At 38.0% G+C, this 15,524-nt stretch overlaps 1 protein-coding gene across 1 annotated transcript; it reads right to left on the bottom strand.

The window, feature by feature from the left end:
* Positions 1-2,398: 2,398 nt before the first annotated feature.
* On the bottom strand, positions 2,399-4,434 carry LOC111905469 (peroxidase 60). The gene is made up of 4 exons (XM_023901158.3): positions 3,544-4,434; positions 3,289-3,468; positions 3,048-3,210; positions 2,399-2,977 (listed from the first exon to the last, which is right to left on the bottom strand). The coding sequence occupies exons 1-4, from the start codon at positions 3,766-3,768 to the stop codon at positions 2,538-2,540; spliced, it is 1,008 nt and encodes a 335-aa protein (XP_023756926.1). The 5' UTR covers positions 3,769-4,434; the 3' UTR covers positions 2,399-2,537.
* Between the last annotated feature and the right edge of the window lie 11,090 nt (positions 4,435-15,524).

Genomic DNA, 15,524 nt, shown 5'->3' on the forward strand with positions numbered 1-15,524 from the left:
ACCCACAAAATGATCAAGAATGGCCTCTCCTTCCTCACAAATGTTCGAGATCTCTTAGGGTTTCTCTCTGGGGGTTGGTGCCGCAAATGACGGCCCTAAGGGCCTTTAAATAGGTCTCAAACCCTGGAAATTAGGGTTTCATTAAACAGTGTGGACTCGCCGAGTCCACTCGTGAACTCGCCGAGTCCAGCTGTGAACTCGTATACGAATCCGCGACCATACTCGACGAGTTTAGACGCCAACTCGCCGAGTCTCCCCACAAAACCCAAAAATAAAAGAACAAAATATAATACCTGGGAATCCGGATGTTACAATTCTCCCCCACTAGAAATCAGACTTCGCCCTCACAGTCTCACTCTGCAAACAACTTCGGATGCTGCTCCCGCATCTCACACTCCGGTTCCCAAGTCAACTCTGCCCCTTTCCGATGCTGCCACTGGACCTGCACCAGAGGCACTTCCTTGTTCCTCAAAACCTTGATCTTCCGATCCCTGATCGCCACCGGTCTCTCCACATAATTCAGGCTCGCATCCACCTGAATATCTTCTAATGGCACCACTGCCGACTCGTCAGCTATACACTTTCGCAACTGCAACACGTGGAAAGTGTCATGAATCTGACCCAACTCTGCTGGCAACTCCAAACGATAGGCTACCCTACCTACCCTCGTGATCACCCTGAAAGGACCAATATATCGGGGCCCCAACTTGCCCCTCTTCCTGAATCGGATCACTCCTTTCCAAGGAGAGACCTTCAGGAGCACAAAGTCGCCGACCTGAAACTCAAGCTCGGACCGACGTCTGTCCGCATAACTCTTCTGACGACTCTGAGCGGTCAACAACCTTTTTCTGACCTGCTGGATCTAATCTGTAGTCTGAAGCACAATCTCGGTGCTGCCCATCACACGCTGCCCTACGATGGACCCACTTCTTTGTCACAAGGTTATGTTATATGGGGTCTAATTATCTGCTCAATTAAATTAATCACACAAATAGGGTTGATTGTTAATGTTATTTTTGGTTTTGAACCAAAAATCAAATCAAACCAAAACAGAATTCAGACCAAACAAAATATTGAATTCAGTGTTTCGTTTGGTTTTTGGACCAAACCAAATTACAAATTTGATTTATCGTTTGAATTATGGTAGGTTTCAAACCAAACCAAATTGAATTATAGAATATAATTAATTAAATACTATATTTATTTATTCTATAAAAGTTAAATAAAAAAAGTGAAAACATATTTTGATATTTCTTATTTCACGCATACATCGAATTTCCAATTCCAAAATCCCAAAATTTTCCACCTTTAATCGCTTGTACCATCTTTTGTTTTGTTAAATCACTACTTGCGATACACATGTATTATAAGAGTTAATTAAAAGAAAAAAAAATTAAATATAAAAGTTAAAATATTTGAGAACTTTGAATATATAAGAAAAAAAATAATGATTTATTGTAATGAAAATGTTTTTTATCTTTTAAATTTAAACAAATAATTTAAATAAAAAAACAAACTTTAATTTTGAAAATTTTGAAATTAAATTGTAAGTTTATTGGTGAAATTAATATAAATTTATTACTACATTATTTGTAATTATTACATTAAGATATTATATAAAATTTAATAAAATAGAAAAACTCATAAAATTACTTGTTGTTGCCCTACTCCATCCATCCATGGCCCACCCCGTTTCTAAAGTTTGAAGAGTAAATTCTTAACATAGAGGCAAGTATGCTAAGGATTCTTAACTTTGATTCTACATTAATTGATCTTTCTAAGCAATTTCTGCTATATATTGTAACCCATCAAATTATGTTCGATTTAGACCTTAGTTTTGATGTTTTGAAACATTATATATTTATATTTTAAACTTTTGATCTATTTTTAAGGTCAAAATTAAATTGGTTTCCTCAGTTCTTAAACCTAACCAAAGCAAATCATAATTTAGTTTTTGGATTTGTTCTTGATTTCTTAATCTTTTGTTGGTTTGATTTAGGGTTTTTGACCGAAAAAACAATTTCAATTTCAAACCGAGTAAACCAAACCAAAGAAACATAAAAATTCATAAACTAAACCGACTTCCGCTCTTATTATGTATATTTGAAGCAGATACTTTTTGTGGAGAAATTTTTGGTTGAAAATTTGTAGTCTACTCTTTTGTGACGCATGGGGTCATTAAGTGTCTAAATTTGCCAAATCTTAGATACAACATGTTAGTCTACAACAACTAGACCCTACCGTCGCTAAAAGTCCATCTTCATATGTATCATGGGTTTAATTAACATTTAACAAAATTAAAAAATACAAATTTGACTGAGAACTATAACACGTAATTAACACATTGACTCTTTAGATTCTACCAAATAACCAAGTCAAAATTCAAATGCTCATTTTAGTAGTATCATGATAAATGCAATAGGGTTTGATAAGTATTCAAATAACCAAGATAACAAATTAAATGTGTATATATAAATAATTTATAGTCATGAAATAAAATGACACATATAAAATGAATTTAAAATCCATGAAATCCTTCACCCATTAACTAAAGCCATCAAAGTTTGACTATTAACCGACCGGCATGATTTCCTTATCTCCCCTTGTGTTCCCGTAAGAACATGGGTGCCACCCAACTTAACCATGGCTTGACCAAACTTGGTGGTGAAGTCAGACGAACCAGCAATGGCTGCAACGGTGGACTTACTCAAACCATCCACTGCCAATTCTTGATCAATTTGGAGAACTCCCCTTCGCAACATTATTTGGGTATAGAAAGATTTGTCCACCACTGCGGAGCTAAAAGAGTTCTGATCCAAGTTCGCCTTCCCATCAACCGTAGCATTCCGAGGGCATGTACGCCTAAGAGACGTTAGCAGCGCCAAATCCATCGTCGGATCTGGTTTACCAGAGTTTTCGAAATTATAAAGACGATCTTGAAAAAATGAACAATGAGCAATTCCGATAGTGTGACCACCTATAGAAAACACACCCATTAAGCAAAATGTTATGCAAGAACAAAAAGTATCCATGGAATTGTGAATTACCAAGAAGATAGATCATGTCGGTGGCAGTGAGTCCTTTCGTAGCAAAAGCTTGAATTGCGCTTGACACTGATGAAGAAGGAGATGGAAGAATTTGAGCATCTTTTGCAAGAGACACACGTCCATCCCTTCTTCCTGTTTGTACATTGTATCTACCTCCTCCACTCTACATGCATGTAGAAAGAAAGATTAGTACCGAAGATCTGATGAGATCACTTAATCTTTAGCGTTTAGCAGTGCATACCAAGGACACGGCATCTCTTGTAGCCATCACGATTATATCAGCACAAGAAACGACGTCGGGGCACACCCTTTCGACTGCAGTTTTTACAGCATCAATGACATCGTAGCCTCTAACACTTAGATTTGGCGGCGCTGTTTTCTCAGAATTTGTTCCGTCTAGTAAAATCGATGCGTCACACCCCTTTATTATTACAGAGTTAAAATGATTAGATTTTTCTGAAACTTTGGTGCATGCATGAATGTAGAAGAAACTTACATTAACAAAGCAATCATGGAACTGCATGCGAAGGAGAGCTGGGGTGATTGTTCTGTCGACTAGGAACTTGGAGAGGACTGTTTTTCGTACAATGTCTTCAACATCTGAACCTCGACACTTACCATTGTAGAACCCGAACTGAAGAGCTCCATAGCAATGACCACTGAGGTTCAAGAAGATGAACCCAATTGCGACTACGAATGCAACTGTTTTATTGTTTACCATCGAGGAGTACTCGAGGTTCCGTAATGGAGATTGTTGATCGAATTGGGAATGAAGAAAAGGGAACGATTCAAGGGTATATATGAGAGATTAATTATTGGTTGAATGGGTTGCACGTTTTTTTGTTGTACAATGATCGAAAGACGTGCGTTCATGGGGACATTATTGTTTTACACTTAGATTTCTAAGGGCTTGATCTTCCCCAATGCCTCCAAAAGCTCAAATATCTTAGCGACATGTTATTATCATTTCCTAACCATTTGTTAGAACTATCCCTTCGTCCCAAAATAAATTTCACTGCTCTATTTAATCATTTAATACAATTTTATTTTAAAAGAAAATATTATATAAATTTTATTATAAAAAACATTTCATTAATTTAAAAAAAAAAAAAACAAAAAAAAAGTGATATAGATAACCGGGCTCACATTTTCAAATGCATATCGCTTATGTAAGGTATCTCCCTGATACCTTGTTGCCTAATAACAGAAACCAAAATAGAACAGGAAGGAAGAAAAAAAAAGAAAAAAACTGCACAGCAACAGCAGCAACAGAGGAAGATAATAGGGGAATAAAAAAAACGGGAACTTTACTTGCTTAATAAGAGTTTTAAACGCTTGAGAAAAAAAACCAAAAAACAAACCTAAAACAATACCCTTATTTATACTAAAAGATATGGAATCCTAAACTAACTCAAACACCGCTAAAAATAGTTTCCATATAAAATTCCCAAAATGCCCCTGAGGGGCAATTCCTGAATTACGCCAACATTTCCCTCCTAATTCAGGAACCGAGATGTTCTTCACTCCTAATAGACTTCTCATTTCTTCAAACTTCACTTTAACCATAGATTTTGTGAATATATCAGCCTGTTGTTTAGTAGTTCCCACATGTTGCACAATGACATCTCCTTTCTCAACCAAGTCACGTATGAAGTGGTATTTTGTGTCTATATGCTTGCTTCTTCCATTGAACACCGGATTCTTCATCAGTTCCAGGGCTGATTTGTTGTCAACATACAACACTATTGGGTTGATTCTTCTTCCGGTTAACTCTCCAAGCAATCTTCTTATCTAAACTCCTTGACAAGTGGCACTTGTAGCTGCCATAAATTCAGCTTCACATGATGAAAGTGCCACACTTTGTTGCTTCTGTGAGTTCCATGTAACAAGGTTCTCATTGAGATAAAATGCCATACCTGATGTACTTCTCCTGTCAATCACATCTCTAGCTAAATCACTATCCGTATAGCCTATGACACCATATTCTTCACTACTTCTTACTGATATGTGCATATTTAGTGTGTATTTAGTATAGTTTTTTATTCATATATTAGCTAAATTATCGCATATTATGGACAAAAGGTACTTAAAAGTGTTAAATTATGTTTTTCAGTCCAAAGATGAAGCTCGGAAGCAAAAGGAAGCAAGAGAAGCGGTTAGGAGCTCGAGAGTGGAATGAAGAAGGAAAAACACTAAAAAAAAGCTTCTACTCGTCGAGTCAGATAGCTACTCGACGAGTCCGGTCGAGGAATCAGAAGGATAATGACTCGGGATCCCAGATAGTTATCGCAATACGGGGAATGTGAGAGGGACTCAACGAGTCACCACTTGACTCGACGAGTCGGACCGCTTATTTAAAGATAATTCCACAGATCGAGAGGAGGGAGTTCTGGGACGATTCAGAGAGGTTTTGTTGCGATTGAGAAGCTAGAGAACCCTTAGAGATCGTCAAAGCGAGCTAGAATTCAATTCCGAAGGAGCATTGAGGCAAAATTTATCATACTTCTTAAATCTTTGTGTTTAGTTACTATGTTTGAACATTTAGATTCTGTTTGTTTGCTGAATTTTATTTCAATGATGAGCTAAACCCTTTAAACTTCTATTTGGGGATACGAAATTGGTAGTATGGTTTGATTCTCCGTAGGATTAATTCTATGTTGGTTAATTTAGTTATTTTAGCTTGCTAAAGAACCTTGTGTGTGAATGATAATTGATTTTCTGTTAATAGGGAGATAATTAATTAGCATGAACATCTATTAGTTATCAATCTCATATGCTTAGTGAACACTTTTTGTCATATGTCTAGTGTAGTGAACATGAAACTAGGATTAATAAGGAAATCAAGTAAATTTATGTGCAAGCTTGTGAGATGACCATTAAACAAGAAGTTAATTAAAAGGATAAATTAATTAGCTATTGCAAGTCTAACTTAACCCGAATATTATATCTAGTAAATTTAATTGAAATATACAACTGGCCATTGTTTAAATTGATTTATTTGCTAAGGATTAATGAAGTGAATACGGAACTAATCAATTGAATCGGTAACTAGCAAAAGAATTAATCCATTGCACTTTTACCTTGAAATCAACCATAGGATCAATTAAGTTGAACTAAATAGAAGTACTTCTCCGTTATTGAATCTAGTCAAAGTCTTTATTTTCTAGCTTAAATTAGTAATAATTAGTAAGTTTCTAGTCTTGTAAAACTAGAGAACAACCCCTGCTTTTTAATTAACTTAGATTAAATTAGTTTTTAGTTTAATTTGCCGTTCCCTGTGTTCGATACCCTACTTATTTAGCTATACCACAATTGATAGGTTCACTGCCTTTTGTGTGTTATTTGATAATTAAAAGTAGGTTTAAAACTAGTGGGTTTTACACACATCACTTACATATTCCAAACCATACATAGTTGTTCCTTTAATGTATCTTAGAATATGTTTAACAACTTAAAGGTGTTTCTTAGTAGGTTTTTCCATAAAACGACTTACCAAACCTACAGAATATGAGATATCCGGACGGGTGTGTGTGAGGTATCTCAAACCACCAACAATGCTCCTATACTTCGTGGGATTAACGGGTTCTCCTTCTTCATCCTTTGTTAACTCCAGCCTTGGTTCCATTGGATATCTACATGGGTTACAATCATGCATACCAGCTTTTTCAAGCACTTTCTTTGCATAAGCAGTTTGCACTAATGTAATTCCCCCTTCATATTGAGTTACCTCTATGCCCAGGTAGTATGTCAACAGCCCAAAATCAGTCATCTGAAACTCTTTGTTCATTTGTTGTTTAAATAATTTCACATCGTTATCACAGCTTCCTGTTACAATTAGATCATCAACATATACCCCTACAATGAGAAGGCTTCCCTTCTTTCTTCTAGTGTAAACAGCATACTCTTGCGGACATCTTTTAAAATCTAGTTGTTTCAAGTATTTGTGCAGCCTAGAGTTCCAAGCCCTTGGTGCTTGGCGTAAGCCATAAAAGGCTTTTGATAGTTTGTAGACTTTCTTTGGCTGATTTTTCTTCACAAATCCTTCTGGTTGTGAGACGTATACTTCCTCCTCTAAATCACCATATAAAAATGTTGACTTTACATCAAGGTGATGTACTTTCCAACCGAATTTTGCTGATAAAGCTAATATGATGCGTATAGTTTCAATTCGAGCAACCGGAGCGAATACCTCATCAAAATCAATTCTGGGTTTTTGTACATAACCCTTGGCAACTAACCTTGCTTTGTGCTTTATTATATTTCCATTTTTATCTCTTTATTTGAAGATCCACTTAAGACCAATGGTTTTTCTCCCTGGTGGTAGTTCTACTAGGTTCCAAGTCTTGTTTCTTTCAATCGCATCTAATTCAACTTTCATAGCTTCTACCCATTCCTAGGGCTCCTTTACTGCCTCTCACACCCAGAACGCCTCACCCTAAGCCTCCATTGTGATGATTTATGCTTTTGGCCATTTTTGAGTGATTTAGAAGAAGAAGAAGAAGTAGGAATCTTTGAAGCATCAAGGAGTGGCTTTGGATCTGAAGTTTGGGGAGCATTTCAGAGCATTGGAAGGTATCAATTCGTTTCCCTCCTTTAGATCTTCTTTGGTTATGAGTTTTGGGGCTTTTAAGCCATGTTTAAGGTCAATCTCGAGTTTGAAGTCCAGATCTGAGGTTGCTACCTCAGATCCATGCTTGTTGTGGTCTAGAATCCCGTAAAGTATCAGCCATTGGGTGGGTTATGGAGCCTCTTGGTCTTAAACCCTAGTTATTGGTGCATTTTGCCTAGATCTCCCTCTCTACACGTAAAGTTTGCAACTTTACGTGGGGAATAGGCTTGGGAAGGGTAGATCTACAGTTTGGAGTTCATGCATGACTCGGAAGTCCTCTGCATGTAAGTCTATCTTATTGGACTCGGTGAGTCCTTCGAGTGGACTCGGCGAGTAGCTTGAAGATGAGGAGGAACTCGACGAGTGGGATGAACAGCTCGTCGAGTCGGATGAAGATAGGTATGAACTCGGCGAGTTGGATGAAGATTGCCGTGTGCTCGGCGAGTCTGTTCTTAGACTCGGTGAGTCAGGTTGCGTGGTCCCAAACCCTTCGAGTTAAGTCTCGAGCCAGCGAGTCGAGCCAGGACTCAGTGAGTTGGACAGGACAGGAATCGGGAATCAGTAGACTCGGCGAGTCAGGGGCTGACTCGGCGAGTAGAGTCGCGAGTGGAAGGACTCTGGACTTATGAACTCGGCGAGTCAGTAGGGTAACTCGACGAGTAGGGTTGACCTAGAAGGTTGACTTTGACCAGGATGTTGACTTTGACCAGAGTTGACTTGGTTGACCTTTCAAGGTCAGTTAGACTAAGTGTTATGTTGATATTGGTAGCTCGGGGAGCTAGCGGGGCAGCAGTTCGGAGTCGGTGGTCAGGTAGCGGTCAAAGGGGTTAGCAGCAGCAGTTCAGCAGTATCAAGTGAGTTTCCCTTTCTATGAATGGGTCTACGGCCACAATGCCGGCCCATGTAGTTATGAGTAGAAGACCCGGGGTTTAGCCCTAGGCACAGTATGCTAGTATGATATTCGGACGAGGTCCAATGATAGAGGGAGGGTGCCCAAGGAGCGGTTTATGTGATAATTTATACTTGTCGTCTGTGTGATACTTGTATGTGCTTGGGAGGGAGGTGAGTGTGGGCGAGGTCCCGTATCTCACCAATAGCAGAGTGCGGATGGTGTTCCACATCTCAGTAGCAGAAGAGCAGGGGCGAGGCCCCAGTTAGGAAAGGAATGAGGGTGGGCTGGGCCCGTATCTCACTATCAGCAGGAGTATGGACGAGGTCCCATGACTCATCAGTAGCAGGACACGGGCGGGTCCCAGAGATAGGCGAGGCCTTAGAGCAAGAGTTATTAGTATATGTTTAGTTTATGTAATGTTATGTGATATGTTTATGTGCTATTATATGTTAGTGGGCGAGGCCCTGTGACAGGCGAGGCCTAAGTGAAACAGATCTGTATCCGAGCGGGGCTCGAAGCCCGGGGCCTGGAGCGGCGGGGCCGTTGTAGCGGGCGAGGCCCGAAGTAGGGGGCGAGGCCCCGGATAGCGGGCGTGGCCCAGTATGTGCAGTATGTGGTTATGCATGGTATGCGGTAAGGTGGGGAACTCACTAAGCTTCATGTTTACGGTTTTCAGTTTTGTTTTCAGGTACTTCCGGTAGCGGAGGGAGGAGCTCGGGGTGATCGCATGGCACACACCATAGATTAGTCAGCCTGGGAACATTTACTCTGATAATAAACACGTGTTTTGAAAACTTATACTCATATCATGTTTTGGAATGATGTCTTTGGTACTCAACCTGTCCACATCTCGTATGGGGTGGAATCTTTAAGAGCTTTTGTACTCAATCTGTTAAGAATGTAGACGGCATGAAACACGACTTCTCCCCACAATACTCCAGGTACATCCATTCTTTTAAGATTGCTTCGTGTCATCTCAATTATAGTGCGATTTCGTCTCTCTAAAACCCCGTTCTGTTGTGGAGAGTATGGTGTCGTGTATTGTCGATTAAGACCCATTTCTTTACAATATGAGGTGAATTCACATGAGAGAAATTCCCCCCCACGATCAGTTCGTAATGTCTTTATTTTTTTCTCTAACTTCTGTTTCCACCTTTTTTTTGAAATTCTTTAAAAAACTTTAAGGCTTCATCTTTAGCTTTTAGAAGGTAAATCCACATTACCCTAGTGTAATCATCAAGCAATAGGAGGAAATATTTATTTCCGGCTAGTATGGGTGGAGTGATAGGACCACATAGGTCACCATGTACGAGCTCTAGCCTTTTTGAGGCTCTGTACATTGTACTTGTTGGGTAGGGGTTTCGAGTTTGCTTCCCTATCAAGCAGCCTTCACATAAACGTTTGGGGATGTTTATTTTGGGCAAACCAACAGCCAAGTTCTTGTCTGACATTTCCTTGAGCGTGGTGAAGTTCACGTGTCCCATACGAGCATGCCAACGCCATGTCTGATCGGTAGCTTCTCCAAGTAGACATTGAGACTCAACTTCATTTTAGATTATCTTATAGAGTCGATTTTCATATTACTTTACCTTCATGAGCAGTCGGTTCTTTTCATCGTGGACCCAAAGGAATAAGCCGTGCATATATATTCGATCCCCTTTTTCCGCTAGTTGTCCCAAACTGATGATGTTACTACATAACCTTGGTATGTAGTAAACACTTTAAAGCACTCGATGTTCTCTGTTCTTACATTGAAATACGATAGAACCTTTTCCTTCAACTCGTACTTTAGAACCATCTCCAAACTTGACATAGCCTTGAATCGAGCTATTCAGATCACAAAACTTGGTTTTATCCCCGGTCATATGGTTACTTGCTCCATTGTCAAGATACCAAATCTTTGACTGATTGTTGTTGCTTCCTAGTGGTGTCAATTTTGGATTGACTTTTTCTTCATTCAAGAATACTTCCTCAGTTGTCTTGATCTCATGGATTGCTGCCAATAGAAGGGCTGGTTCGTTATCAATTGGACCTTGAACCATATTAGCTTCTTGATTTCTTTCTTTTTGTGGATTTTTACATTCTGCTTCATAGTGCCCGAATTCTTGACAATTGTAGCACTGGATTTTGCTCTTGTCTCGATTGTCGTTCGTGCCACGAGTATTCTCTCGTTGCTGGTTATTACTACCTCTTCCTTGGCCTCCACGGTATCCACCACCTCTGCCTCCTCCTCTACCTCGACCTCTTCCACGGCCTCGATAATTGTTTGAGTTTCCCCGGTTGTTTTTGTTAGAGGAGCGGGACTGATCATGGCTTTGTTTCTTACTTCATTCGGTCCATTCTTGATGGGTGAGCAGAAGCTTCTTTTCTTCAACTTCAACATGCCCGCGGATTCTCTCCTCATGAGCTTTCAGTCGCCCTACAACTTCTTCAAAAGACATAGTATCCAGATCTGCAAATTGCTCAATGGTTGAAGCTAATTGCAAAAACCGAGACGGAACTGCTCTTAGTATCTTCTTCACCACGTAAGCTTCTTCCATATTGTCTCCTAAGGCTCGAATGTTGTTGACTATGTTGCTTAACTTTCCAGAAAAGTCATCAACTGTCTCCGACTCCTTCATAGTTAACACCTCAAATTCTGCTTTGAGTGTTTGTACTTTTGCTGTTCTTATGCGATCAGAACCCATGTAGAGAGTCTTGAGCGTTTCCCAAGCTTCTTTTGCTGATTCCTTCTCTGCCAAAGATAGTAGAATTTCATCTGGTACTGCTTGGACTATGATGGCCATCGCAAGCCTATCCTTCTTTACACTAACCTAATTCTGTGGGTTTTTTGGTTCGATGGCTTCCCACACTTCTTGAGCCTGCATTGCTATCTTCATCTTTATGGCCCAAACGGCATAATTGCTCCTGGTCAACAGCGGGTATTGGAGAGAAAATGAGCCATCTTTCTTTTGTCCTTCCATGTTAGGGCTGTTATCAATGGGGTATTTTTTTCAAGCTCTGATACCAAGTGTAAGGTATCTCCCTGATACCTTGTTGCCTAATAACAGAAACCAAAATAGAACAGGAAGGAAGAAAAAACAAAAGAAAAAAATTGCACAGCAACAGCAGCAACAGAGGAAGATAACAGGGGAATAAAAAAACGGAAACTTTACTTGCTTAACAAGAGTTTTAAACGCTTGAGAAAAAAAAACCAAAAAACAAACCTAAAACAATACCCTTATTTATACTAAAAGACATGGAATCCTAAACTAACTCAAACACCGCTAAAAATAGTTTCCATATAAAATTCCCAAAATGCCCCTGAGGGGCAATTCCTGAATTACGCCAACAGCTTAACACCTACCTATTCTCCCAAAGTAAATTTTGTTGTTCAAGTCTCAAAACACCTTTTCCTTTTTTATTTCAAGGTGTTCTTGAAATTTTTCCTCAAAAGAGAGTTGTGCATGGAAATCTTTCCAGTATTATGCTCGAAATTGTTGCATCTGCAATACTTGTATCAAATGAAATGCAATATTGTTCAAAACCATCTGCTAGTTGGAGAAAATATTTCATCTCTGTTTTTTTTGGTTCCATAGAACACCTAGTCATACATTTAGTTGATGAGCATATTGTTGGTGGTCTTGTACATTATAGATGAATATATACATAAATATGAGAGGTAATCACAACATTGTAATATTATATATCCAACATTTTTAACCGTTCTTCTCATTATTCCTAGCGCATTCTCGATACTTTCTAAATATAGGAAGCACGACATAAAATAAAAAATAAAAATAAAAATAAAAAGAATTAGGAACAAAGCAAAGGATTGAGGGTTTAATCATCAATGAACATCTAGTGAATGAAATCGTTACCTATTGTTCACTATATTTTCCCCCCAATGATTGAGACACTACATAATCGAGAGCTACAAAATTCCGCACCACAAAGTCACAACTCTTTGAGTGAAGAATCTCCACTTAGCGTGTTTGTTGTACCATCAACAAGATTATATGAAAAGGGGGAAAACAAAAAGTCTTAAGTTATAAAGATATTCACAAGGCGAATACCTACATTTTACTTAACTATTCAGAAGTTTACTCTTACATCCTCAAGTTTAATGAACTGCCCAAGGCAGTTTATCTAATTGAACCTTTTTTGAATCTCATAGATAAATACTTTGCTACATGGTTTGAGGACAGATTAAATAAAACAATTCAATCATATTGAATATTATTAATGCATATATCATTAACCAACATAATGTGTGTATGTTTATCAATGTAGTTAATGAATCAGTCATTTGATGGAAGTGATAAACACTAAGAAGTTATAGCATCGAAACCAATTATACACCCAAAATAATAGTATATCAAAACACCGCGTAAGCAAAAAATTAACAATCTTGGACTAATTTCTCGAAACTTTTAAGTAAGAACCAGACTCGATAAATATTCAATCCACAGAACTTAGCCCTATTTGAGGAAAGTGGTAATTAGATTAAAGTTTTTGAAACAAAAGTTTTTTACTCTGAATTTCGCGTTTTTACAATTACACGATCGTGTTTTTATCCTGTAACTTTTTATGTACATTCTGGACATCATTCAGCCACCTCGAAGAAAAAACACGATCATCTTTTTTTTATTATGCAACATTCGCAGAACTTTCGAAACCGAAAAAAACAAGAATCGAGGCTTTTTTGCCAGACGTGACGTGTCACTCTAATGAACATGAAACATTAGTTGTTTTTTGTGAAAAGCCAAAAAATCAATTTGTGAAACATCATAAGCAAAACACGAAGTAGCAGCCTACTTCATTCAAAGTCAGTCATACGCATTTTTTCGATTTTTTTGCATTTTTTGTGATCGTATTTTTCCAAAATGCAACCATTGAAACATCGGAATCACTACAAGAATAACAGGCTATCGCGACGACACGTATCCCGACGACAAAATTCGTCGCTAAAAGCTGGTCTCTGCCACGACAAGTAGTCTCCAAAACATTTGACTACTTTGACCAGATCTGTTTGACCTTAAAAGGTATCCACGCAACAAATCGTCGGCATAGATTTTCAAAAAACTATGTCGGTATAGAGTAGAACAAATTGAATTTTTATTTATTTTTATTCCATATTGTAGAACACCGAAACGACATAGTTTTCTGAAACTCTATGCCGATGACAAGTCGTCGGTATAGGGTAAGAATCCAACGTGATGATCCGCATGAAAATTTTAATTTCTTTTAATAAAGACAAAAGATAGAAATGACGTCGTTATTTGAACCCTATACCGACGACATGTTGTCGGCATAGGATTTTACCCTTACAGAAGGTATTAGTGCATCACTCATTGTTCGGTTGCATACAATTTTTCTCTCTCGGACTGGACTGGCGATTTTGCACCGACGACGAGATATAGGTACATATTTGGTCCTTGTTTTCTTGATTGTTTATGATTGCTCAAGATTTTAACTCCAAATTTAGGGGGGGTTTTCTTTTGTTTTCTTATTTTGTGCTTTTTCGGTGCCCACCATCACATCAAGAAGAACAAAATAGGTTTGTGTTTTTTTGTTGAATTATGTTTGATTTCATGTTTATAATTGTAGATTTGAACATGAAGATTTGTTTTTTGTTTTCTAATTTTTATAGTAGATGTTTATTATGTTTTTTTTGTTAATCTTTTTGTTATTTTGAAAATGAAGACTTGTTTTTTTTCACTACAAGAAATATACTCTTTAGCGGCGACACTATTAGCGGCGACAAGGGGCTTTACCGGCGACTCAAGCTAGAGTCACCGGTAAAGCCCCTTTTCGCCGCTAATAGTGTCGCCGCTAAAGGGTTGTCACCCGAATCCGCACTTTCCCCCTCTATTGCGTCTCAACCATTCAATGAGATATCCAATCCAACGGGTGGCGTGCCTTATCCGGTCTAATCTAATACCGGTGACACAGATGTCGCCGCTAAAGGTTAAAAAAAGTCGCTGCTAATAGTCTGCTAAAAATGACGCGGTACCCTTCCCTCCAGTTTGTCGCCGCTATTACTCATTGTCGCCGGTAATGCCCCTAGCGTCGCCGCTAAAGGTGTCACCGCTATTGCCTGTCGCAGGTAAAAAAAAAACGCACGCAGATAACCTCCCTTCTTCATTTTCCTTTCTGTTTGCTTCCAATTTCCTTCACCATATCGCCGATTTCCTCTTCAATCTTCTGCTTCCAAGCAAATTTCTCCCCACATTGTTCCAAGCAAGTGTCTCTAGGTGTGGTTAAAGCTTTGGGATCAATTTCTACCTCCATTTCTTGAAGAAAGGTAAGTTTTTTTTTTTGATGATTTCATTTTTATGTTGTATGAATTTTGATTTGTAGCTTTATGTAGTGATTGAATGATAATAAATTGCTCATATTCTTTATTTTTGGTGGTGTTGTTTTGGATTAGAAGCATTGTTCCAAGCAAGTGGTTAAAGCTTTGGGATCAATTTCTAGGTACCTCCATTTCTTGAAGAAAGGTAAGTTTTTTTTGATGATTTCATTTTTATTTTGTATGAATTTCGATTTGTAGCTTTATGTAGTGATTGAATGATAATAAATTGTTCATATTCTTGTTTTTGGTGGTGTTGTTTTGGATTAGAAGCAAGTTATTCAATTTTTTGTTTGTGGTTATTTAATTGCAATTAGTTGTATAGCTTCAAGTTGTATTTATATGTGAAATTATGTGAAAATTAGATTGTATATTTTGTATTTGTTTGAATATATGTGAATTTGGTATATATATTCCAATGTATGTGTGTTTGATGTATATGTGGTATATTAGTAGAAATTATATGTATTTGTTATAAGTAGAATGTTATTGTGTGTATGTGAATGTATGTATGTTTGTTGTAAATGTGATATATGATTGTGAAACTTTTGTATTTGGTATAAATAGGATGTTATTATGTATATATGTGAAATTATGTGTATTTGGTTTAAGTAGGATGTTATTTTGTGTGTATTTGTATTT

This window comes from Lactuca sativa, chromosome 6 (assembly GCF_002870075.4).
Source record: "Lactuca sativa cultivar Salinas chromosome 6, Lsat_Salinas_v11, whole genome shotgun sequence".
Taxonomy (NCBI): Eukaryota; Viridiplantae; Streptophyta; class Magnoliopsida; order Asterales; family Asteraceae; genus Lactuca; species Lactuca sativa.

What these genes read in the sequence shown, in the direction of transcription:
- LOC111905469 (XM_023901158.3), bottom strand. Translation starts at nt 3,768, where the DNA reads ATGGTAAACAATAAAACAGTTGCATTCGTAGTCGCAATTGGGTTCATC. An exon ending in CAAGAGATGCCGTGTCCTTG is followed by an intron (nt 3,211 to 3,288) that starts GTATGCACTGCT and finishes ACATGCATGTAG; the next exon opens with AGTGGAGGAGGTAGATACAA. An exon ending in CGACATGATCTATCTTCTTG is followed by an intron (nt 2,978 to 3,047) that starts GTAATTCACAAT and finishes TGTTTTCTATAG; the next exon opens with GTGGTCACACTATCGGAATT.